At 36.8% G+C, this 26485-nt stretch overlaps 1 protein-coding gene across 12 annotated transcripts in view; it reads right to left on the minus strand.

Annotated features, from left to right (window-relative positions):
* The window catches only part of PPHLN1 (periphilin 1), a 181371-nt gene that overhangs the window by 76568 nt on the left and 78318 nt on the right, over positions 1-26485 (minus strand). For all 12 annotated transcript variants that reach the window (XM_039249340.1, XM_039249336.1, XM_039249343.1 and 9 more), the window contains one exon: positions 3835-4040. In XM_039249340.1, the coding sequence (XP_039105271.1) occupies positions 3835-4040 (206 nt within the window). The remainder of the gene's footprint in view (positions 1-3834; positions 4041-26485) is intronic.

A 26485-nucleotide genomic window follows, 5' to 3' on the forward strand; every position in this document is an offset into this window, starting at 1 on the left:
TAAATATACTTGAACCTGTGGGAGAAAAAAAAAAAAAAAAACCAAGAAGATTATGATAGTACTCTTCAAATAAATAAAAGGTTACAACATAAGAAGAAACATTTTTATGGCTCTAGGACAAATAACTAGTATTGCACAGATGTTACAAGTTTTGTTTTATAAAAAATGAACTATACAAAGATGGACGTACTAGCCTGTGATATAGTAAATTTATCACAGGAATTATTTTAATAAAGAATGAGGATGAGAAACTGAACTGAGTGATTTCTGGTATCACTATTAACATTAAATAATTATTCTAAACAGAAGAGTAAAATAGGAGAACAATGGGATTCAACTGAGAAAAAGGAGAAAAATGAAATAAACATCTGAGAGTTGACAAAAGGGGAGATATCTGGTTAGATTAATAGGAATAAAAATAAACTTCAAGTAAAAATATACAGGATACATACAACAATTTTAACTACAATAGTATCATAATGAACAAAGGGAAAGGCGATGAGATTAACTAGGACAACCTACATTTAGCATGTAAATATGGATAACAAAAAAGGAACAGATAGTTCCTTTTTTATTATAGTGACAGCTATGAACAGGTTAATCCAATTAAGTTATAGGCAGAAAATTCTTATATAGAAAGCACATAATTAAAAAAATGTTTTGATTTAGGAGGATAATTAGTCTATAAAGCAGTACAAGGTTTACAGATTAACTCAAAGGCTAAGTAGAAGAAATTTAATCAAACACATATGAAGACATGTATATGAGTATAAGCACAAAATGGGAAATAAGTAGTTGAGGTTAAAAAAAAAGTAGTAAAAACCACTCTGTGGCTTATAATTAATCATGTAAGAGATATATTAAGTGCACAGAAGAATCATGAAGAATTAGTCCTTAAGTGGTTACCACAGCCAAACTACTAGTGATTATTAAATTAAAATTACTCTGAAAAGTATAAATAAAAAGCAAAAAATTAAAAGTTAAAGTTAGCAAAATAAGGACATTAGGAGAGTATGAAAATTTTACTTGTTATTTATAGAAACATTAAGAATTTTACTTTACATTAAAAAACAAATTAACACATTGTTACTAATTAACCCAGTTTAAATGACTGATAATTTAAGGACCCTGTTTAGCAGTCCTTTTTTGAAGAAAAGCAAGGTACTATCACCATCTGTGACATTTAGATTCAAAGCAAGAATTGATGCTCAGAAATGTGTAACATAACAATAACTTTTTCTATTTAATGTTTAAAATAAGACTTCTCCATTAACTTTTTGCAAGATGATTTTATGGAACCATTCTAAAAGCTATTTACATGAAAGGAGTATAGAAAAACATTTTAATAGCTCAGCCCAAATAGTTACAACCCAAGTAACTTGTAAAGACAGTTTTCCCAGAACAAACATTTTTCTTGATTAAAGAACTTAACTTTTGAAGCTAAATGACTTAATAATATAAACATGAAGGCATACCAAAGTCTTATGTTCTATTTCACTCAATTTGCACCATATTCTAGTTTCCCAGCTTTCTCGGTTATCTTTTCATCACTCCAGATAGTAAAACAATTAGACCTCAAAGGAGGGGGAAAAGTATATGGAGACCCTGAGACAGGAGCATCACATGTGACTTCCCTACATTTCATCTCAAGATTTTAAACTTTCAGCTACTAGCTACCAGGCTGAAAGCAGACAGAAAATGCCTCCCTAAAAATATGTTTTAGAACAGAAAAAGACAAAATCACTAATAATTAGGTTTACTGTCAAGTAAGAATCTCAATTTTTTACTCATGTTTTGTTCAAAAGCCTTCATAATCAGTTTCCAAAGATACTTTCTTCCTCTTAATCATTGTATTTAGATTTAAGTCATACACATCCAAAGAAAAAGAACATCTTCTCAGAAGGTGTCTGGCTAATAATTATATCTGTGGATATGAGCGTGCATTAGAACTCAGACGTTATTTATCCTCTTGATAAAGGGGGAGAGGGTGGGAAAGAGGGAAATGAAATGAAGGAGAAAAAACAAACCATAGACCCTAAAATCCACAGTAAAGCTTTCAGTTACCTGGAACTATGTGCTTATTTTAACCAAGTGGGGATATTTAAGTTACAATATTTGTTTTAAATCCTTCAAAAGACATTCTTACCTCCTGTATGACCATTCATACACAAGTATCCAAAAATATGTTTTTTGGAAGACCCACTCTACCTAGCTCTGAAAACAGTAAAAATTAATAAATGTTCATTAAATACAAGAATCCAACAACAGCTACAACGGAGACAATCTAATGATTTGAAGTGACCTTCCATCACTCTGAACATGCAGGAAGCAAATGCTGTGAAACTTAAACTCTTATTATTTGGAAAAACATTTAATAGGAAGGCAGTTAAAAAGTAAAGAAAGAGAGGTGCCTGGGTGGCTCAGCAGGTTGAACATCTGACTCTGGATTTTAGCTCAGTTCATGATCTCACAGTTCGTGGGTTTCAGCCCCATTTTGGGCTCTGTGCTGATACTAGGGAGCCTGCTTGGAATTCTCTCTCTCCTTCTCTCTCTCTGCCCCTTCCCCACTCACTTCTGTCTTTCAAAAAATAAATAAATGAAACTTAAAACAAAAAGTAAAGAAAGAGAAATATCCTTGACTTTTCTGGTGTCAGTATCTCGACTTGTAATTCCTTCAACTTAGAAGATACTTTTACTTGTAGAAATCTGAAATAAAAGAGTCCAAATATCATTTCCTCCATGACATGTTCTTTTAATCCCCAGAATGAGAATATCTCTCACTTTGACCCGCTCATGCCAAGTTAACTCATTTATGATATATCAATTCTTCTATCAAAGTTACATTTTAGGGGCGCCTGGGTGGCTCAGTTGCTTGAGTGTTCAACTCTTGATTTCGGCTCAGGTCAAATTCTCAGTTCGTGGATTCGAGCCCCATGTTGGGTTCCATGCTGACAACAGAGCTTTCTTGGGATTCTCTCTCTCCCTCTCTTTCTGCCCCACCCCTACTCATGCACTCTCTCTCAAAATAAAGAAATGAAAAGCTTAAAAATGTTTTATTTTATATCTGTTATATTTACATATTGATAAAATTGTTATTAGCTGGGGGAGAAACACCGAAATATATTCTAGTTCCTGGAGACAGGTACATTCCTCCATCTAACACAGTGCCTTGCATTTAGAAGGCAGGGGGAAAAGTTTGTAAATGACCTCAAATGCAAGCAGTGGAGTAGAGAAAGATAAAACAGATTATCCAAAAAATAAACTGCTTCATTTATTTAGTCCAACACACCGACCAACTCAGCCAGAATGACATTCTATGATTACACAGAATGCCATGCATGGCTAGGTACTCCAAATAAAACATACAAACTGGAGGTTGGAATAAAAATTAACCTAAGGTAGGACATAGCTCTAAAATTTATAAATAAAGCTATACCTTATATTTAGGAGAAACCACCGAGATTTTTCATGAAAAATATACTATTCAGATAATTAGAGACAGATATCATCTATTGACAGAAGACTGAGGAGAATGGATTAACACAGGAACTAGCCGAAAATACAAAAGTGCATAACTCTCCAACATGATTACAAACACACATCTTCTGTGTTGAAGAATTAGAAGTGAAATATCAATGTGGACCACAATTTGAAAGGGTTCCAAAAATATGTGTGTGGTATTTATTACACTATTTTTTCCACCTTTCTAGAAGTTTCAAAATTTTCAAAATAAAAGGCTAAAAAAATTTATCTCTTACAATACCTATAAGGCAATCTGAATCAGAACATTCTCTTTAGTGGGGGTTGTAAAAGAATTCTTAAAAAAATACATACTTCTATGTTGAGACTGATGGAAAGAGTACGTTTTGCTTCTTTCTGGAGAGTAGCTTCTACTACTGACGCTGGAGCCAGACCTGCTGTGTGGAGAATCCTTTCGACCTACAGATGATTCTCTGAAAAGAGCAGTGTCTCTTTTATGAGGAGATCGGTCTCTTGCATAATGGTAGATACTTTTTCTTCTAAAGCCATCTCTCATGTCCCTTTGGCGGGAAAATAAAAGAATTATATCCTGTAAGTTATATACATAATACAAATCGCAAAACTCTGATTACAAGTTAATCTTTACTGTAGTCTTGGTTCTCCACTCCCCTTTTTTGTTAATCACCACCTAACTTCTAATGTCAGTCCACAAACAGAAACTTTTTCAGCAAAATGTGATTTAGAATGCATATATTTCTTTAGTTTGGGGTAGAACCAGGTTAATGACTAAAGTTACTTTATTCTAAGCAAACAGAAATTTTAAACTGTGAAAAACATAGTCCTATAGTCTCCACTTTTTTTTTTGCCATTAGCAATATTCCACAGAGCTACCATGTTCTCAAAGACATCTAGAGAATGCCAAAGATTCCTAACTGAGCCATTTAATGGACTATGATCCCCTTCTCAGTACGGTCTATATTACTGGTTTTCAATTGCTATGATTTTGCTTCCCTCATGCCAATTTGGCAATGTCTACAGACATTTTTGTTGTCACAGCTGGAGAGGAGAGATTGCCACTTGTGGGTAGAGATCAGGGATGCCGCTAAAATCCTACAATGCCCAGGACAGGTCTCATACGTACCCTCACAACAAAAAACTATCTGACCCACCATGTTAGTAATACCAAGGTTGAGAAAGCCTGGTATTTACCTATTAAGTCCTTGTTCTCTTGAGTTTGCATTCTTAGCATACAAGATCGTTGCTTACATCTATCACCAGCTTTTAATAACTCACGTCTACTTTTACAAATTAAATTTCCTTATTAAGCAATATCACCAATTCAAAGCAGAAATTAAGTCTGGATTCTAAAGCTTTAGAAAGCAAAACCAACTTTAAAATATCAAAGGACACCAAAATTATTAAAACTATCAAGACCTGGGCCTCTAAGGGAACACCTGGAGTCAAACAAGTTTTAATTGAAGATTTAGCAGTATAGTTCCATATTAAAATTAAGGACCAATGTATTTCAGACAGAAGAATGCTAAGAGATAAACCACTGGCATGTAATTTCAAATGCTCAGAAAATAATTTCAGGAGGTGCCTGGGTGGCTCAGTCAGTGAAGCGTCCAACTTTTGACTTCAGCTCAGGTCATGATGTCACAGTCTGTGAGATTGAGCCCCACGTCACTGTCCGCATGGAGCCTGCTTGGTATTATCTCTGCTCTTCCCCCTGCTTGTGCATAGGTGCTCGCGTGCACACACACACACACACACACACTCTCTCTCTCAAAATAAACATACATTTAAAAAAAGAAAATTTCAGTATATTAATCAGCAGTCCCTAATACAAAAGTTGTCATTAGCAGATTAATACCCAATATATACGGTCCTCAAAGATACAATAGAGTTTCTCTGGACCAAAGTAGAAAATAACTAAAACTCATTTATGATAAATGAACTGACAAAATACTACCGCCAAAGAATTCAAGAAATTCTAATACATTCAAAACAATAGGAGGCATATCAACGTCACTGAAAGCCAAGTGGCTATCTATGTATTACATAGCTCTTAGCAGCCATACTAGGTGCTGGGGACCCAATAATTAACCCAAATACATGCTGTCTCTCCCCCATCACAGGACTCTCAGGCTAGAAGGAGGGGCTGATATTAAACAACTAAACACAGGGGGCAGGGCACTTGTGTGGCTCAGTTGTTAAGCACCGATCACAGCGTTGTGAGTTCAAGCCCCACGCTGGGTGTGAAGCCTACTTAAAAATATAAATAGGGGCACCTGGGTGGCTCAGTTGGCTAAAGCATCCGACTTTGGCTCAGGCAAAATCTCATGGTTCATGAGTTCAAGCCTGGTGTCACCTCCATACTGACAGCTCTGAGCCTAGAGCCTGCTTCACATTCTGTGTCTCCCTATCTCTGTCCCTCCCCTGCTCGTGCTCTGTATCTCTCAAAAAAAAGTTTTTTAAAATTTTTAAATAAATAAACAAAACATGTGAATGCAGTCAAGAGTACAGGCAGGGAGACGAATTAGGAGCTTACTCAGGCAGACAAAAGATAGTGGTAGCTTAGATAAGGTCAGAGCAGGGAGCACTTTAACACACCACGAATGTATCTTTGTAGACTCAATAAAACATAGTGAATGTCTGACTAATGAAGGTGAGAGACAGGGGATGCCAAGATGATTCTCAGAATACTGGCATGATAATTACTGAAGTGAAAAAAAAATGGATTTGAGAAACTGGGGAAGGGTAGGAGATCCACATTTGGACTTGAATATGTTAATCTCAAGATGCTCATGTAACATCTTAGGAGGCAACTGCCTACCAATGACATGCCAATGACAAGATTAGAAGAGATTTTTGGCTATAAGTATAAATTTTTCTATAAATACATTTTATTTTTTTCTATTTAAAGCCTTAGGTAGGGCCTAGAATCTAGGACTAGAAAATTACCACATTGGGAGAGAAATGGGCTGAGAATGAAACAGAAAAGCCACAGAAACATGAGGGAAACTGGGAAGTTAACAGGGAACCCAAGGAAAGCCGACTCCAAGAAGGAAAATAAAGGTTTCCTACAATGAAATTAGAGGAGTCCTTATTGATAACTTATGTAGGGGATGAAGATGCAGGCTCATATGCAGAGGAAAGAATGCCTCCTTTTCTCCAGCAGGAGGCAGGGCACGGGAGTAGACAAAAGACTGAACTACAGTTTCCTAATCCTGACACCAGATGTCAGTAAAATCACAACAGCACAGTTCAGAACCATCAGTGTGGCCTGGAGTGACTGAATATACTTGGGGTAAGTATACGTTAGATTTTTAGTATCTCAGAGCAGAGTTAAGTCTCACCTCTCCATCACATCAAGCCCTCATATTTCCTATCAGATTAAGCAAAAACCTCACCAGACATCATCTACTATAAATATCCTCTTTGACAAAATGATAATGCTAGCCAAATCCTTTATTCATATGAGTTTGTATCTATATACATTTTTTCATATTTCTATCTCTTTTATCTCTATATCCCAGTATATGAAAGGCACTATGGGGAATTACCCTGGTTCTAAAGAAGCTTAGTATATTATGGAGGGTAGGGGGTGGAGGTGGAATAGGGTGGGGAATAAATGTTCCAGAAGGTTGGTACTGTAATTCTGAAGAGAAATGTGTATTACATGGAAAACTGATCTGAAGGATTTTTAAGGAAAGATGAACATTGTTGAACAGAAATACAACCAAGCCACAGAGTAAAAGCTGTATTTAAAAAGACAAACAGGTGAAACTAATTTTACCAATATTTTTTATTTAAGCCTAAATATCTAAAATATTAACACGTAATCAATATTTAAAAATTTAGTGAGACATTTTACATTCTCTTTTTCATCTTACATCTTGAAAATCCAGTATGTATTATATACGAACAGATTATCTCTCAACTGGCCATACTGCACTTGGGACATGTGGCTACTGGCTCCCATATCAGCACAGATTTAGATGGCAGGGAAAGTATTCCATACTTCAAGAAAAGGCATAGAAGGATTAAATGGTATTAATGTGAATGAAAATAGAAGTAATCAGAAAAGCAAAAACTAAAACATATTGACTACAAAGCAAAGAAAGAGAAATTTTAAAGGGTAAAGGAGAGTTAATATAAAGTACTGCACAGGCTGGCAGAGATGTCTGCATTTAAGATCTTGGAGTCACATAACCAGTGAATGGGCTGTCCAATAAAACTTTGGAAAACCAAAGCAGATTTTTAAGAAATCAAGATACATCTACCAAAGGAATTAAGCCATTTAGTTTTCTTTCAAAAAAGTTTAGCAGGAATAGAGAGAAATGGAACAATATTTTGAGGGAAAGGGATTATTTGATCATATCTGGAGGGTGAAGGAAAAAGTCAATTTACTTTAGGAGAAACTTTTAAACTAAGATGCAAAAATGTTAACTGATTAAGAGCCAAAAATCAACAGGAGAAAATGAGACAAAGGAACAAGGTAGAAGAGAATGGCAGTGAAGAAAAGAACATGTAAAGAATAGAGAGAAAAATGCTCATTTTAGGAAGAGAAAATATGAGAAAACCCTCTTTAGAATGCCCTTCCTTGAGTAAAGTAATCCTAGAAATCATCAATAGAAAGTGAAGAAAGCAAGAATGTGAATGGAAGGGAGAGTAGAAACTTTCGGTTTTGATCCTTGTCCACGGCCAGGGGGTGGTGTGGGAGGGGAGGGAGTATAATTAGAGCAGCGTGCCTGAAAATGCAGGTTCAAAGACCTGGCACAGCATTACCTAGGACGGTGACCGAAATACAAATTCAGGGGCAAACCACACCTACCAAATCAGAATCTCTGAGGGTGTGACGAATTATATTCATGCTTTAGCAAAGTTCTACTGCTGATCCTGATGCAGCACATAAAACTTTGAGATTGAATTACAGAACCTCACTAACATATATAAGCACATTATACCTAAGTCAAAAGCAGAAATTCAGAACGCATGATAATGGCAGAACAAGCCCCAGTGATGACTGTAGCATCTGACCTTACCTGTGGATACCTACAGGTAAGAACTGAAAAACAAAAGAAAGCACTGTTGTTAGAAGTACCATCACATCAGGAAGGAGAGGAGAGAGAAGATTGTGAGCAAGAAATTATAATCATCAAGGAAGAAAAAAATAGGGTCCTGGAAATTTATCAGAGTACAATAATGGGAAGAATGTGGAATAAATGAGGATATCCCAAGATGATACTGAACAGTGGCTTGTCGGAGATAGTAAGTATGCCCAAAACTCAACTCATGAATCAAGGATTAAGAGGCAAGTGGGTTGCGAGGGAAGTTAGGTTACAGTTATAGCAAAGGGATGGAAAGAATGGTAGAAAATATATCCTATTTTGAAATGAAAAGACAAAGTCTTTGCCCCAAGCTTATATTCTACTGGGGAAAACAGCCTACAAATATAAAACATTTCTGAGTGACATGTAATATAAAGTGGATGTGAGACAGGCTATTTTAAATAAAATGGTCAGGGAGGACCTTTTGGAAAAGGTGATATGTGAGCAGAGATATGATAAATGAAATATAACCTCACAAAGAACAAGGTTGTGAAGAGATCTGATTCATGTTTAAAGTGATCAGACTAATTGCTCTGTGAAAGCATCATATGTTGATGCAAAGGACATAATGAGGAGCCAGAGGGCCTTCTTAGAGTTTACAGAATTATAGAGCACCAAAGTTTCAAATACTAGCCCTGTGTATAGGGATTAACAGAAGCATCACCTAGTAGAGGAAAGAAAGGGGGTTAGGCATATTAAGGACGTAGTGAACTAGATGCCTAAGTACAGAAAGACCCTTCCAAAGTAACTATTATGACATTAAGTTACTTAACTCCATATGCCTTAATTTCCTCGTCTATAAAAGTAGGGATAATACTACCTACCTCACAGAGTTGTTACAAGGAGTAAATGAGATAGCATATATAAAATGCTTAGAAAAAAGCCTGATACATAGCACTCAACAGAGGTTTTTTTTTTTTTTTTAATGTTTGCTTCTTTTTGAGAGAGAGCATGCATGCACATGAGTGGGGAAGGGCAATGGGGGTGGGGGTGGGGGTGAGAAGACAGAGGATCCAAAGCAAGCTTCTGCACTGACAGCAGTGAGCCAGATGAGGGGATCAAACTCATGAGCTGTGTGATTATGGCCTGATCAGAAGTCGGACACTCAACTGCTTGAGCCACCTGGATGCTAGCTATTTCTATTGACAGTCTTAACCTATTATGATATCCATCAAATCAATGAAGGTGTGCAGCAAAAATAGCTAAGTGTGCTAATATAACTGCTTGATAGCTTTATCCTTCAGAAAAGCAAAACTATGGAATCTTGCATATTAGTAGGAGTTTAAAATCTATTCATAATAATAAAACCTTTGGAACAAGACTTCAACGTGATTTCCCAAGGAAATTCCTTCAGAGGATAAACCACAAATAATATAATGTCAAGAACTTCAGTTATGGAATTCAGAGAATACACAGAGATGAAGCACATATAAAGTAAAAAGTAGGCAGAAAGACCACTCACTACACTGGGTGGTCAACAAAACTTTGCTGGAAAGAGCCAAGGCCTACATGGTCTCCATACACAACTCTTAAAACATTCTATTGTAGCACAAGAGCCATAAACAATACATAAACAAACGTGCCTGGCTGTGTTCCAATAAAACTCACCAAAAAAGACACTTGGTCAGATTTGGCCCATGGGCTGTAGTCTGCTGATCCCTGATCTAAACAATTACATACCTCCTGAATCTTTTCAAACGATTTATTAAAGAATAAAAAGGTGGAGGAGCCAAGATGGTGGAACAGCATGGAAGTCTTTTTTCTGTCTCACATACATGAAATACAGCTAGATCAACACTAAACCATCCTGCACACCTAGAAAACTGATTTGAGGAGTAACCCAACAATCTGCACAACCTGAACCACAGAACTGAGCAGGTACAGCGCAGAGAGCAGGGAGAGAAGCTGTGGAGGGCAGGAAGCTGTTTTTGCTTCTGGAGAGAGGATGGAAGGGGAGCAAGGTATATGGGAAAAGCATCCCCCCACCAAAAGCAACTGGAGAGAAAGTGGAAAAGTAGAAACAGCCACAGGGACTGAACTAAAAAGAGAGAAAGGAGAAAAGAGAGGGTTTAAATTCCATTAAGACTCTATAAACAGGAGAAGTGCTGAGTCTGAAACTCTGCAGCTCAAATACCTAGTGATGCTCTGGTGGAATGGGCAAATTCCCAGGAGATGAGTGGGTCCAGGCAGTCCTCAGGCCACGCATGATTTTCCATAATCCTGGAAATGCTGCTGCTACACGATCTCATAAACTTTTCCTGGGGCAGGCTGGCACCCAGCCGTAGTCTCTGGGCCATCAGCAGCAACACGGTCCTGCGAATGTTCCTGGGTGCAGCCAGCACCTGGCCATTGCTCAGTGAGACCCTCCCCCAGAGGATCTGAGTCAAAACCACAGCCCCTCAGAAGTGAGGGGTTGGGAAACACCGCCATGTCTCAGATAAAACTCAAGAGGGAGGTGTTGCCGGGCAACCTGACGGCATAGTCATGGACACTGTAAAAGCAGGGACTGGGCAGAAACTGGAGACAAAGGGTGAGTGCCTGATTCCTGCACAGAGTTCTGAGGCTAGACTGGCTATCTGGTGACATCATTTTCACCCTGCCCTCCCATGTGCATACACACCTACAGGAACCACACCAACCACCCCAGGAAGCTAAGCAGCACCATTTAGTGGAGAATGGAGCTGTTACACTAAGTCCCGCCCAAGTGAGCCAACTTCCCTCTTCAGGAACACCGCAAATCTCTCCACCTGCTTAGTTTATGGACTACAAAGTGCTTCACAGTTTGACTTCTAGGGGAAAATGATATAATATCAATTGTATTTCAGTCTGCTCGCTGGTCCATCTATTCAACTTTCATTTTTCTTTGCTTTTACTCGAATACAGAAAGATAAAAAATTTACTTTGTTTACAATTTTTATTAAAATTATTTTCCTTTAGTTTTTGACTAAACTTTTTACTTTTTTGTAAATTTTTCAAATTCTATTTACTTCCATCATTTCAAGTTATTCTATTTCACCATATTCATTTTCTCAAACTTTCAAACGTTTTCTTTTTCTTGTTCTTTTTCCCTTTTGTCTCTAATCAATCAAGCTCCTTTCAATAAGCAGACCAAAACACACCTAGGATCTAGCATCATTTATTTGATTTTTGTATGTGTGTTGTTTTCAATTAAAAAATGTTTTTACCTTATTAATTCCTTTTTTTCCTTCAAAATGATGAAATGAAGGACTTCACCCCAAAAGAAAGAGGAGGAAGAAAGGACAGCCAGGGACTTAACCAACACTGATACAAATAAGATGTCTGAGCCAGAATTTAGAATCACAATAATAAGAATACTAGCTGGGGTCCAAAAGAGATTAGAATCCTTCTCTATGGAAATAAAAGAAGTAAAAGCTAGTCAGGATGAAATAAAAAATGCTATAACTGAGCTGCAATTTCGAATGAATGCCATGGGAGCAAGGATGGATGAGGCAGAGCAGTGAATTGGTGATATAGAGGACAAACTTATAGAGAATAATGAAGCAGGAAAAAAGAGGAAGGATAAAGCAAAAGAGCATGGCTTAAAAATGAGAAATCAGTGACTCATTAAAAAGGAACAAAATCAGAAACAAAGGCGTCCCAGAAGATGAATAAAGAGAAAAGGGGGTAGAGGGGTATGGGAACAAATCATAGCAGAAAACTTTCCTAACCTGGGGAAAGACACAGACATCAAAATCCAAGAAGCACAGAGGACTCCCACAAGATTCAACAGAAACTGAGCATCAACAAGGCATATCATAGTCAAATTCACAAAATACTCAGGCAAGGAAAGAATCATGAAAGAACCAAGGGGAAAAAAGTCCTTAACCTACAAAGGAAGCACATCAGGTTTGCAGCAGACCTATCCACAGAAACTTGGCAGGATATATTCAATGTGCTGAATCAGAAAAATATGCAGCCAAGAATTCTTTATCCAGCAAGGGTGTCATTCAAAATAGAAGGAGAGAGAGAAAGTTTCCCAGACAAACAAAAATTAAAGGAGTTTGTGACCACTAAACCAGCCCTATAAGAAATTTTAATGGGGACTCTCTAAGGGGAGAAAAGGCGAGGGGAGAAAAAAGAAGACCAAAAGCAACAAAGACTAAAAAGGACCAGAGACTACCAACAGAAACTACAACTTTACAAAAAACATAATGGCAATAAATTCATATCTTTCAGTAGTCACTCTAAATGTCAATGGACTAAATGCTCCAATCAAAAGACATAGGGTAACAGAATGGATAAGAAAACAAGATCCATCTATATGCTGTTTACAAGAGACCCACTTTAGACCTAAAGACACCTTCAGATTGAAAGTAAGGGGATGGAGAACCATCTAGCATGCTAATGGTAGCCAAAAGAAAGCCAGAGTAGCCATACTTATATAGACAATCTAGACCTTAAAATAAAAACTGTAACAAGAGATGAAGAAGGGCATTATATCATAATGGGGGGATAGGGTCTATCCACCAGGAAGACCTAACAATTGTACACATTTATGCTCCAAATGTGGCAGCACCCAAATATATAAATCAATTAATCACAAACATAAAGAAATTCATTAATAACAATACCATAATACTAGGGGACTTCAACATCCCACTTACAGCAATGGACAGACCATCTAAAGAGAAAATCAACAAGGAAACAACGGCTTTGAATGACACACTGGACCAGATGGACTTAACAGATTTATTCAGAACATTTCATCCTAGAGCAGTGAAATGTATATTCTTCTCCAGTGCACACGGAACATTCTCCAGAATAGAACACATACTGGGACACAAATGAGCCCTCAACAAGTACAAAAATATCGAGACCATACCATGAATATTTTCAGACCACAATGCTATGAAACGAGAAATCAACCACAAGAAAAAATTTGGAAAGATAACAAATACTTGGAGACGAAAGGACATCCTACTAAAGAACAAATAGGCTAACCAAGAAGTTAAGGAGGAAATTAAAATGTACATGGAAGCCAATGAAAATGATAACACCACAGCCCAAAGCCTCTGGGACACAGCAAAGGCAGTCATAAGAGGAAAGTATATAGCAATCCAGACCTTCCTAAAGAAGGAAGAAAGGTCGCAGGTACACTACCTAACCTTACACCTCAAAGAGCTAGAAAAAGAACAGCAAATAAAACCCAAAACCAGCAGAAGACAGGAAATAATAAAGATTAGAGCAGAAAGCAATTGTATCAAAACCAAAAAAAATAGAAACAAAAAACAAAAACCAGTAGAACAGATCAATAAAACCAGAAGCTGATTCTTTGAAAGAATTAACAAAATTGATAAACCACTAGACAGTTTGGTCAAAAAGAAAAAGGACCCAAATAAATAAAATCAAGAATGAAAGAGGACAGATCATAACCAACACAGCAGAAATACAAATAATAAGAGAATATTATGAGCCACTATATGCCAATAAAATGAGCAATCTGGAAGAAATGGACAAATTCCTAGAAACATATAAACTACCAAAACTCAAACAGGAAGAAATAGAAAATTTGAACAGATTTATAACCAGTAAAGAAATCGAATTAGTAATCAAAACTCTCCCAAAAAACAAGAGTCCAGGGCCAGATGGCTCTTCAGGGGAATTCTACCAAACATTTAAGAAAGAGTGAACACCTATTCTCTCTCTTGAAGCTGTTCCAAAATATAGAAATGGAAGGAAAACTTTCAAACTGACTCTATGAAGCCAACATTACCTTGATTCCAAAACCAAAGACCCTACTAATAAAGAGAACTATAGACCAATCTTCCTGATGAACATGGATGCAAAAATCCTCAACAAGGTATTAGCCAACCAAATCCAAAAATACATCAAAAAAATCATTACCACAACCAAGTGGAATTTATACCTGGGATACAGGGCTGGTTCAATATCCACAAAATAATCAATGTGATTCACCACATCAATAAAAGAAAGGACAGGAACCATATGATCCTCTCAACAGATGCAGAGAAAGCATTTGACAAAATACAGCATCCTTTCTTGATAAAAAACCCTTAAGAAAGTAGGGATAGAAGGATCATTAAAGTCATATAAGAAAACCCAATGCTAATATCATCCTCAATGGGGAAAAAAATGAGAGCTTTCACCCTAAGGTCAGGAACATGACAGGGATGTCCACTCACGCCACTGTTATTCAACAAAGTACTGGAAGTCTTAGCCTCAGCAATCAGACAACACAAAGAAATAAAAGGCATCCAAACTGGCCAAGAGGAGGCCAAACTATCACTCTTCGCAGATGACATGAAACTCTATATGGAAAACCCAAAAGATTCCACCAAAAAGCTGCTGGAACTGACCCATGAATTCAGCAAGTGGCAGGATATAAAACCAATGCACAGAAATCGGTTGCATTCCTATGCACCAACAATAAAGCAATAGAAAGAGAAATCAAGGAATCGATCCCATTGACAATTGCACCAAAAACCATAAAATACCTAGGAATAAATCTAACCAAAGAGGTGAAAAATCTATACACTGAAAACTATAGAAAGCTTATAAAAGAAATTAAAGACACACACATACAAAATGGAAAATATTCCATGCTCCTAGATAGGAAGAATATTATTAAAATGTCAATTACTACTCAAAACAATCTACATATTCAATTCAATCCCTATCAAAATAACACCAGCATTCTTCATAGAGCTAGAACAAACGATCCTAAAATTTGTATGGAACCAGAAAAGACCCCGAATAGCCAAAGCAATCTTGGGGGGGGGGAAAAACCCAAAGCAGGAGGCATCACAATCCTGGACATCAAGCTGTATTCCAAAGCTGTAATCATCAAGACATTATGGTACTGGCACAAGAACAAACACTCAGATCAATTGAAGAGAATAGAGAACCCAGAAATGGACCCACAAATGTATGGCCAACTCATCTTTGACAAAGTAGGAAAGAATATTCAATGGAATAAAGACAGTCTCTTCAGCAAGTGGTGCTGAGAAAACTGGACAGCGACAAGCAGAAAAATGAACCTGGACCACTTTCTTATACCATCCACAAAGGTAAACTCAAAGTGGATGAAAGGCCCAAATGTACAGGTAGCTATCAAAATCCTCGAGGAGAAAGCAGGCATGAACCTCTCTGACCTTGGCCACAGCAACTTCTTACTCAACATATCTCCAGAGAGAAGGGGAACTAAAGCAAAAATAAACTACTGGGACCACATTAAAATAAAAGGCTTCTGCACAACGAAGGAAACAATCAGCAAAACTAAAAGGCAACTGACAGAATGGGAGAAGATATTTGCAAACAACATATCAAATAAAGGGTTGGTATCCAAAATCTATAAAGAGCTTATCAAACTCAACACCCAAAAAGCAAATAATTGTGAGGAAATGGGCTAAAGACAAATAATCCAGTGAAGAAATGGGCTAAAGACATGAACAGATACTTCTCCAAAGAAGACATACAGATGGCCAACAGACACATGAAATGATGCTCAAGGTCACTCATCATCAAGGAAATACAAATCAAAACCACAAAGAGATACTACCTCACACCTGTCAGAATGGCTAACATTAACAACTTCAGCAACAATAGATGTTGGTGAGGATGTGGAGAAAGAAGATTGCTTTTGCACTGCTGGTAGGAATGCAAACTGCTGCAGCCACTCTGGAAAACAGTATGGAGATTCCTCAAAAAATTAAAAACAGAACTAACTACCCAACAACCCAGCAATTGCACTACTAGGTATTTATCCAAGTGATACAGGTGTGCTGTTTCAAAGGGACATATGCACCCCAATGTTTATAGCAGCACTAACAACAATAGCCAAAGTATGGAAAGAGCCCAAATGTCCATCAGTGGATGAATGGATAAAGAAGACATGCTGTGTGTGTGTGTATGCCGAATATTACTTGGCAATCAAAAAGAATGAAATCTTGCCACATGCAACTACATGGATGGAACTAGAGGATATCATGCTAAGCAAAATTAGTCACAGAAAGATAAATATCATATGACTTTACTCATATGAGGACTTTAAGATGCAAAACAGATGAACATAAGAAAGGGAAGCAAAAATAATATAAAAACAGGGAGAGGGACAAAAACATAAGAGGCTCTTAAATATGGAGAACAAACAGAGGGTTACTGGAGGGGTTGTGGGAGGAGGGATGGGCTAAAAGGGTAAAGGGCATGAAGGAATCTACTCTTGAAATCACTCTTGAAATCACTGTTGCACTATATGCTAACTTGGATGTAAATTTTAAAAATTAAAAAAAAATAAATAAAAAGGTACTTACAGCTTCTTATTTGTCACAGAATACAAAGAAATGTATGGGGATTTTTTTCCACCCTAGCCCTTGCCAGTATCTTAAAATTCTGCACTTTAGAAATTTTATTTTGGGGGCGCCTGGGTGGCTCAGTTGGTTAAGCATCCGACTTCGGCTCAGGTCAGATCTCATGGTTCATGGGTTCGAGCCCCACATCAGACTCTGTGCTGACAGCTAGCTCAGAGCCTGGAGCCTGTTTCAGATTCTGTGTCTTCCTCTCTCTCTGCCCCTCCCCTGCTCACGCTCTGTCTCTGTCTCAAAAATAAATAAACTATAAAAAAATTAAAAAAAAAAAGAAATTTTATTTTATAAAGCAATTACACAACAGAGGATTAAGTTTTAGCTGATTTATACCTTCTTTTTTACCAGAGACCTGACTTCATAATAAAAGCCTTTCTCAAAATGTGTTCCAAAAAATACTAATCCACGAGATGTTGGTGTTTTTCATCTCACCACAAAATCCAAAGACGGGTTCTATGGGTAAGTAACTTTGGGAAACACTGAGTTTAATAAGATTAAACATATTTATTTACAGTGGTACTTCCCAGAACATTCAAAAGTTAGTTCATCCGCTTATACATGGCCTTTTGCCCTTAATTTACTTAACCTCTCTGAGCTTCATTTTCCTTACTTCTCTAAACACCGCTACTTTACAGGGAATGGTATCTATTATTACAGTTTTAGGTTTTCATTGTTTTATCGCAGTGATATCATTCTTATACTTCCCCAAACACATGGATCCTCAAGTTTTAAAACATTTTACCTAACTCTGAGACAATTTAGGGAGAAGATCTTCCCTTCTTACAAGACATATCATGGCAAATTCACGGTGATTAAAAAGCTAAATATTTGGAAGGAAGGGAGAGAAGAGAAAGACCCCTCATGAGGAAAAAAAACCTAAATAATTATAAGCCTATAGGAAAAAAATCATCCTGTATCAAAATACCAGGTTTTAAATTACATGTTAATAAGGGCTCTAAAGCTGAGGACCTGGGTGGCTCAGTCGGTTAAGCCTCCAACTTCGGCTCAGGTCATGATTTCACAGTTCATGGATTCGAGCCCCTCATCGGGTTTTGGGCTGACAGCGCAGAGCCTAGAGCCTGCTTCATATTCTGTGTCTTCTTTCTGCCCCTCTCCCATTTGTGCTCTGTTTCTCAAAAAATAAATATTTTAAAAAAGTTTTAAAAAGGGGCTCTAAAGTTAAAAATTATGATTATATTTAAGGCAAATTTCCAAGAGGGAAAATCCCAACATTTATGGCAAAGTCTTTTTTTTTTAAATTTTTAAAAATGTTTTATTTATTTCTGAGAGAAAGAGAGAGAGAGACAGACAGTCTGAGCAGGGGAGGGTCAGAGAGAGAGAGACACAGAACCTGAAACAGGCTCCAGGTTCTGAGCTAGCTGTCAGCACAGAGCCCGACGTGGGGCTCAAACCCACAAATCATGAGATCATGACCGGAGCCGAAGTCAATGCTTAACTGACTGAGCCACCCAGGTGTCCCTATGGCAAAATCTTAAATATCAATTTTTCATAATGTAATGCATGCTGACAAAACTGCTCAGTAAGATGCACATACCGATAAAAATGGTGAAGGAGAGGCATCTGGGTGACTCAATAGGTTAAGTGTCCGACTTCGGCCACGGTTCCTGGGTTCAAGCCCTGCGCTGGGCTCTGTGCAGGCTGCTAGCTAAAAGCCTGGAGCCTGTTTCAGATTCTGTATCTCCCTCTCTCTCTGACCCTCTCCTGCTCGCTCTCTCTCTCTCTCTCTCTCTCAGAAAAAGTAAAAATAAAAAATGGTGAAGGATATGAAGATAATTCATTGGAAAACAAACAAAACCAGGTATCACATCACTACGTGTTTAAGATAACCTGTTAAGTTTTCCTAATCAAACAGGCAAATGATCTCATTTAGTAGTGAAAATAAGGGTAAAAAGACACATAGGTTCCTCATAAATAATTAACAATTTGGGTTGGACTAGAAATTGCTAGGGATTCAATGGCCCTAAAAACAGGGTTAAACTTCTGAAGTTCACACAGAGAGCAAATATTAGAGAGAGCTAGCAGTATCATACTTTTCTGTCAGAATGCCCTTATTTTCATTAATAAGTTTCCTTTTTCTCTCCCTATTTATATATCAGTTCAAACCTGGCTTTTACTAGGCTCAAACTAATGTCACAAAATGGTGCCAAATATTTTGATTTTCTTCTTTTTCTTGGTGTAACACATGTTTAAGGTAGTTTGCACTTGCAATTATCAAAACAATCCACCAATCCATAAATAAGATGGGTGTCTTAATGTTTATCATTGTTTATTTAATTTTCCTTCCATCACAAATAGGTATACAACAGCTACTATAAATAATGGTGGGCATTGTTTAGATACGTGATGTTAACTTTATGAAACGAGTCCTAATTTTCTTAAATTTTTCTTATATTTTTCTTAAATTTTCCACTATAATTTACGATAAATCTAAGTAAAAATAGATATTCAAAGGTTTATTTCTGCTCTTCATTTTTAACCTTACACCTAAACAAAATCCTTCCATAGATTTATTTTTAATTCCTTGTCACAATAACTAATGAGAAAATACTGAGCTTTTAAAGCACATTAAGTTACCACAAAATCAATATTGCTTTCTTTAGTAAACGTTTTTGTAAACTCATTTGGATTTTTTTCCCTTTCTTTCAGGTTTTGTCTATATTGTGACTGTACTCATATAATGGAAACTTTTTTTTTTTTTTTTTTAAGTAAACTTTACCCCGCAATGTAGGGCTCAAATCCATGACTCTCAGATCAGGAGTCACATGCTCTAGAGGCACCTGGGTGGCTTAGATGGTTAAGTGCCTGACTCGATTTCAGCTTACATCATCTCATGTTCAGGAGATCCAGCTCCACGTCAGGCACTACACTAAAGTGGAGAGCCTGCCTGGGATTCTCCCTCTCTCCCCACATTGTCTCTCTCTTTCTGCCTTGTTTCTCAAAATAAATAAGTTAAAAAAAAAAAAAAAAAAAGTCACATACTCTACTGAATGAGCCAACCAGGTGCTCCTATAATGGAAACTCTTAAAACTTATTTTTATTTGATATGAAATTAGCTCTTACATTATTTTTTCTTTCATTTACAGTTCGTATTCAAGTAGAAAAGCAAACATTTCACAATTATTAAATAAATTACTTTAGGGATGCCTGGATGACTCAGTTGGTTAAGCACCTGACTTTGTTTTGGCTCATGTCATGATCTCACAATGCAGAAGTTCAAGCCCTGCAGGAGGCTCTGTGCTGACCGCTCAGTCTCTCTATCCTCCCCTGCCTACTTGCTCACTCTCTCAAACTTAAAAAATTTTTTGAATTACTTTATTAGGAACTTACAAAACTATGAACGTTCCTTGATTTGTCAACATTCTCTCTCTTATTTTAGATTTTAAAAAGGTAATTTATCTTCCATTGCTCAATGCTATCTTCCCCTGTTATACTACTTTCTCCCCCAACATCAAACTTCCAACCCAGTAAGAAATCTGGGTGGCTAATATTCTCTCTAGTCTTTATTATACACATTAGAGAGGAAAAGCAGCCTGTAGAAACAACTCACTCATGCGTAACTGTACTCATGTGATGAGTATAGCTGTCATTACTGATCTGAGATTCTGATACTCTAAATGCAAACACCTGCTTTTCCATATTATAAACATGAAAAATAAAGCATATCCAAGAATAAATAAGTAGTCTATTAATAAGGGTCCCTATTATATTACTGGTTCTCAAAGTAGGATGATTTTGCTTCCTGGGGGACATGTGGCAATGTCTGAAGACATCACATCTTTGTCACCCACAACTGGGGAAGTACTACTAGAATCTAGTGCGTAGAGTTCAGGGAAACTGCTATACATATTGTAATGCATAGGACAGCCCCCCACAACAAAGAACTATCCAGCCCAAAATGCTAACAGCACCAAAATTCAGAAACTCTGTGAAAGACAAGACACATTACACACACTTATAGTCATGAGTTTAATACATCAGTTTGAGAAATACATAGGAACATTCCAGAGCTTTCTGAACTACTTGCCCATTTTTAAACGTTTCTTTATAACATATGTAACATAAAGTTACATTAAAATTTCTTCAAACCTCTAGACATTCAAATTATATAATCAAAGTATTTTCTATCCTGTTTTCAAACTTTTAATCTGTACATAGACTAGAATTTAATGACAAAGGCTCTGTAGCAAGTCTGTCAGGGTTCTAACCTCAGCTCCACCATTTGTTTACTGTGTGGGAGGTTTAACGGTTACATGAACTCTCTGTGCCTGTTGTTGTAAAATGGGAAGGATGGATTAAAAGGGATAATGCTTACAGCACTCATAAGCACTTTATATATTAACCTCTTAACTCAAATTTAAAAAATAAAGGAAAAATTACACTGACAATACCAAGTATTGACAAAGATGTGAAACAATTAGAATTTATATACCTTGTTGATGGGAATATAAATGAGTATAAAGCTGCTGGCTCTCAGTCGGGAAATCACTACATGAGTAACAAATGCAAATCAACAGTGATCAATCACATTACATCTTTCCAAGTCCTTTTGGGTTGATCTCTGTGCATCTGTTGTTCAGTTTACATATAGAGAGCAAGTCTGCTGTCTTCTTGTCTCCCAGTGATAAACCCGTGTGACATTTTACGAAAATGGAAAACTGAAGAACCGGCCAGTGAAGAACGAAGTACCGCCAAGAAACAAACAAAAAAAGTGAAACTCAAAATGAATATAAATGGAGTCATAGAAGAAATAGCTGAGCATGGCAATGCTGACAATGCTGCCTTTCAAGAAACACTAGATATGCACCCAGAGGAACTAAGTGAGGGCAAACTTACTGACATAAATGACAAAAGTTATTGTGACAAAAAAATGATGATGCCCCAGAGGAAGTGAGGGCAACAAAAAAACTTCACTTTAAAGGAACTCTCACAGATACTTCCTGACAATGAAAATGCAAAGGATAAAATATTGGAAACTGATCCAAAGTTAGAATGGAATGTGATAATTCACCAAGGCATAAAAAAGACACCCACTCCATATCTTAAGTTACATGAGAAGGCAAGCCCTCTTCAATGATACGCTTTTTACAAATAAATAAAACTCTTTAACTGTCAAGATTTCCAATGTTTTAAATTACAGTGTACTAAGTGAATATTAGTTTACCACGTTTTTCATTTCTCTAAGCCATATCTAACTGACAGGGGAGGTTAATTTAACATTTTGACAAATTTTAAGTCACAACAATTGTAATTTTTCCATTTACTATTAAGATTGTTTTAAGTCAGCAGAAAGAATATTCAATGGAATAAAGACAGTATCTTCAGCAAATGATGCTGAGAAAACTGGACAGTGACACACAAAAGAATGGACAGTGACACACAAAAGAATGAACCTGGACTACTTTCTTACACCATACACAAAAATAAACTCAAAATGGATGAAAGACCTAAATGTAAAACAGGAAGTCATCAAAATCCTCAAGGAGAAAGCAGGCAAAACCTCTTTGACCTCAGCCCCAGCAACTTCTTACTCAACACTTCTCCAGAGGGAAGCGAAACAAAAGCAAAAATGAACTACTGGGACCTCATCAAAATAAAAAGCGTCTGCACAGTGAAGGAAATAGTCAGCAAAACTAAACGGCATCGACAGAATGGGAGAAGATATTTGCAAATGACCTAGCAAGTGAAGGGTTAGTATCCAAAATCTATTAAAACACACACACACACACACACACACATCTCAAGCTCAACACCCAAAAAAACAAATAATCCAGTGAAGAAATGGGCAGAAGACATGAATAGATATTTTTCCAAAGACATCCAGATGGCTAACAGACACATGAAAAAATGTTCAACATCACTCATCTTCAGGGAAATACAAATCAAAACCACAATGAAATACCACCTCAGAAGGTCAAAATGGCTAACATTAACAACTCAGGCAAAAACAGATGTTGGCGAGGATGTGGAGAAAGAGGAACCCTTTTGCACTGCTAGTGGGAAGGCAAAGTGGTGCAGCCACTTTGGAAAACAGTATGGAGGTTTCTCAAAGTTAAAAATATAACTACCCTATAACCCAGTAACTGCAATACTAGGTATTTAACCAAAGGATACAGGTGTGTTATTTCAATGGGGCACATGTACCCCAATGTTTACAGCAGCACTATCAACAATAGCCAAAGTATTGGAAAGAGCCCAAATGTCCACCAAGGAATGAATGGGTAAAGAAGATTTGGTATATATATTCAATAGAATATAACTTTATTCAAAAAGAATAAAATCTTGCCATTTGCAACAAGGAACTAGAATGTATTATGACAAGCCAAATTAGTCAGAGAAAGACAAATACCATATGACTTCACTCACATGTGGAATTTAAGATACCAACAGATGAACATAAGGGAAGGGAAGCAAAAATATAAAAACAGGGAGGGGAACAAAACTTAAGAGACTCTTAAATAGATAATAAACTGAGGGTTGCTGGAGGGGTTTTGGGTGGGGGATTGGCATAAATGGGCAAGGGGCATTAAGGAAGACACTTGGGATAAGCACTGGCTCTAGTATGTACAGGATGAATCACTGTATTCTACTCCTGAAATCATTACTGCATTATAAGCTAATTTAGATGTAAATTAAAATAATAATAAATAAATGGAATCATACAGAAATAAAAAGACTGCTTTAAGTCAGAATGATGACTCCCTTTGTAGAGGAATAAGAAATTTGACTAGGGGTATAAGGAAGCTTCTGAATGCAAGTAATATTCTACTTCCTAACCTGGATTGTGTTTATAGTAATTCACAGAGCTGTATACCCTAACTGGTAGACATTGTGTATGTTATATGCTCTAATAAGTATTTATGAAAATGTGTGAAAAATATACCTCATCATTTATCATGATGTGAAAGGAATTTATAAGAATGCAAAAAAATCTTTTACCTTTAAGAACAGAATTTTCTTGTTTAAAAAAATTTTTTTTTCTTACTTTAGAGAGGGAGAGTACCCAGGTGAGATGGGCAGAGGGAGAGAGAGAATCTTAAGCAGGCTCCATGTGCAGCTCAGAGTCCAAAATAGGTCTTGATTCCATAACCCTGAGACCATGACCTAAGCCAAAATCAAGAGTCAGACACTCAACCAACTGAGAGCCATCCAGGTGCCCCGAGAAAAGAATTTTCATTTTTGGTATTTATTTTAAGGGAAAACAAATTGTAAGACAATCTATTGTCTGAAAATCATTAATGCAGTTTAGGGGCACCTGGGTGGCTCAGTCAGTAAGGCATCTGACTTAGCTCAAGTCACGATATCACAGCTTGTGGGTTTGGTCCCCAAGTCAGGCTCTGAGCTGTCAGCACAGAACCCAATGCAAGGCTCAAACCCACAAACCATGAGATCATGACCTGAGCCAAAGTCATGAGCCAAAGTCAGACGCTTAACTGACTGAGCCAACCCAGCGACCCAACACTGTAATTCTTAACATTTCCAAATATTATGATTCTCTTTACCCAGTCTGCAGAACTCAGTGAACAGATTCAAAAAAAATCTTTTACAAATGAAACATTTAAAAAAAATAACTCTTGGGGTGCCTAGGTGGCTAAGTCAGTTGAGCGTCCAGCTTCGGCTAGGGTCACGATCTCGTGGTTCATGGGTTCAAGCCCCACACTGGGCTCTATACTGACAGCTAGGCTCAGAGCCTGAAGACTGCTTCCAATTCTGTGTCTCCCTCTCTCTCTGACCCTCCCCTGTTCACGCTGTCTCTCTCTCAGAAATAAAAAACATTAAAAATTTTAAAAAAATCTTAAAAATAATAAATAACCCTTTATAACAGAAGGTTAATTTTAAAGATATTTTTTTAAGTTTATTTATATATGGGGAGGTGTGAGCAGGGGAAGACAGAGAGGGGGAGGTAGTGGGGAGGGAGGGAGAGTAGACAGAGAGCAAGCGAGAGTGAGCGAGAGCGAGAGAGCGAGAGCGAGAGAGAGAGAGAGAGAGAGAAAATAAATCAATTAATCCCAAACATGCTCCATACTCAAATTCATAAAATGTGAGATCATGACTTGAGCCACGATCAGACATTTACCTGACTGAGTTACCCAGGTGCTCCTAAATTTAAAGATTTTTTTCTTCCTCTCATAGAGTTTTCCCCAAATCTTGGTGTCTGCTACAAAATGCTTTCAAATGACAAATTGAATAAACTAACACTAATTATAAATTTAAAAAAATTAAGTGTTCTGTTGCCCTTGGTTTAATAGCTTGTATTTCTGTGCATTCACTCAGGGTTTTAATTCCATACTATATATTTAATACACATTTTCTACTATAAAAATTTTGGCATACCATTTAAAAATATTTCTATTCCCCAGAGTTCAAAACAAAGATATCATTACTTCAAGATTCATCTCAATTTTTGCTACTTCACCAACCACCATTGCCACATTCAAAAAATACTTCTGTATCCAAAAACTGGGAATTGAGAAACTCTGACTAACTCGAATGCTAAAGAAAACCCAGAACACTGGACTTTTTTTTCCCTTTGAGCAAACTGAGAGTCATCACAGAGCTAACAATGCAGTAAAGAACTTTGATACCAATATGCAAGACAAATAGGAAGCTCAGAGATCTGGACCTATCTTTTTTGAACTACTTTTCTCTTTATATATCTGCCAATTTCAGAAGCAGCAGCTCAGAGGATGAAAAACTGAAAAATAATTCTGATTGCTTCACAAGATTAGAATATAAAAACAGAGTCCAGAACTTACTAAGCAAGAAGGGTTGAAAGCTCAAAGGGCTACACAATAACAGCAGAGTAAGCTAGAAATAAACTTGCCTGGCTTCGCAGGACCTGAATTCCTTAAGGTGACCCTAGACTGCTAATGACTCAAACCCTCTGACATACTTAGTGGTTTCTGTCTTCCTGGCCATTAGTTAAGATTTGTTAAAATTACTTCAAATGTAAAAACCCCATTCTTAACAAGAAAATCTATGTATTTAAAGTTACAGAAGTAAAATAAATTTAAGCTAAATGTTCTTAAAATATAGTACTGTTTCCTGAAGAATGATATATGTATACAATTGTCACAGAGTACTTAACATACAAAACCTGAATCTCTAGGTTATCATAGGTTTGCCCAAAAAAACTAAAAGGGAAAAACTGGTTGATAGAAATATCACAACTTTATTCACACTATTTTTCTTTAATCATGTTTCGTCCCAACACTCATGATTAACTATAAAATTCAATCAATATCAACCAGTATAAATTTTTTTGTGCAAGTGTCATCCTGATTTTAAGAAAGAATTTTGATTTTTTTTTTTTTAAACAATGGTCCTAAAGCATGCTGAATAGAGTAATGGGGTACTGAAAACTTTAAAAAAAAAAAATGAGGATATCAGTACACATAATGGATGCAATACAGTACATTACAAAGCAAATCATGAGCCTTTACACACATAACAGTACAACTGGAATGCTTACCATGAAGCCTCAAAGGGGAAAAGAAAAAAAAAAAAAAGAGCCCACATATTTAATGGATT

The sequence above is a fragment of the Hyaena hyaena genome, unplaced genomic scaffold (genome assembly GCF_003009895.1).
Source record: "Hyaena hyaena isolate Hyena2069 unplaced genomic scaffold, ASM300989v1 scaffold_334, whole genome shotgun sequence".
Classification (NCBI taxonomy): domain Eukaryota; kingdom Metazoa; phylum Chordata; class Mammalia; order Carnivora; family Hyaenidae; genus Hyaena; species Hyaena hyaena.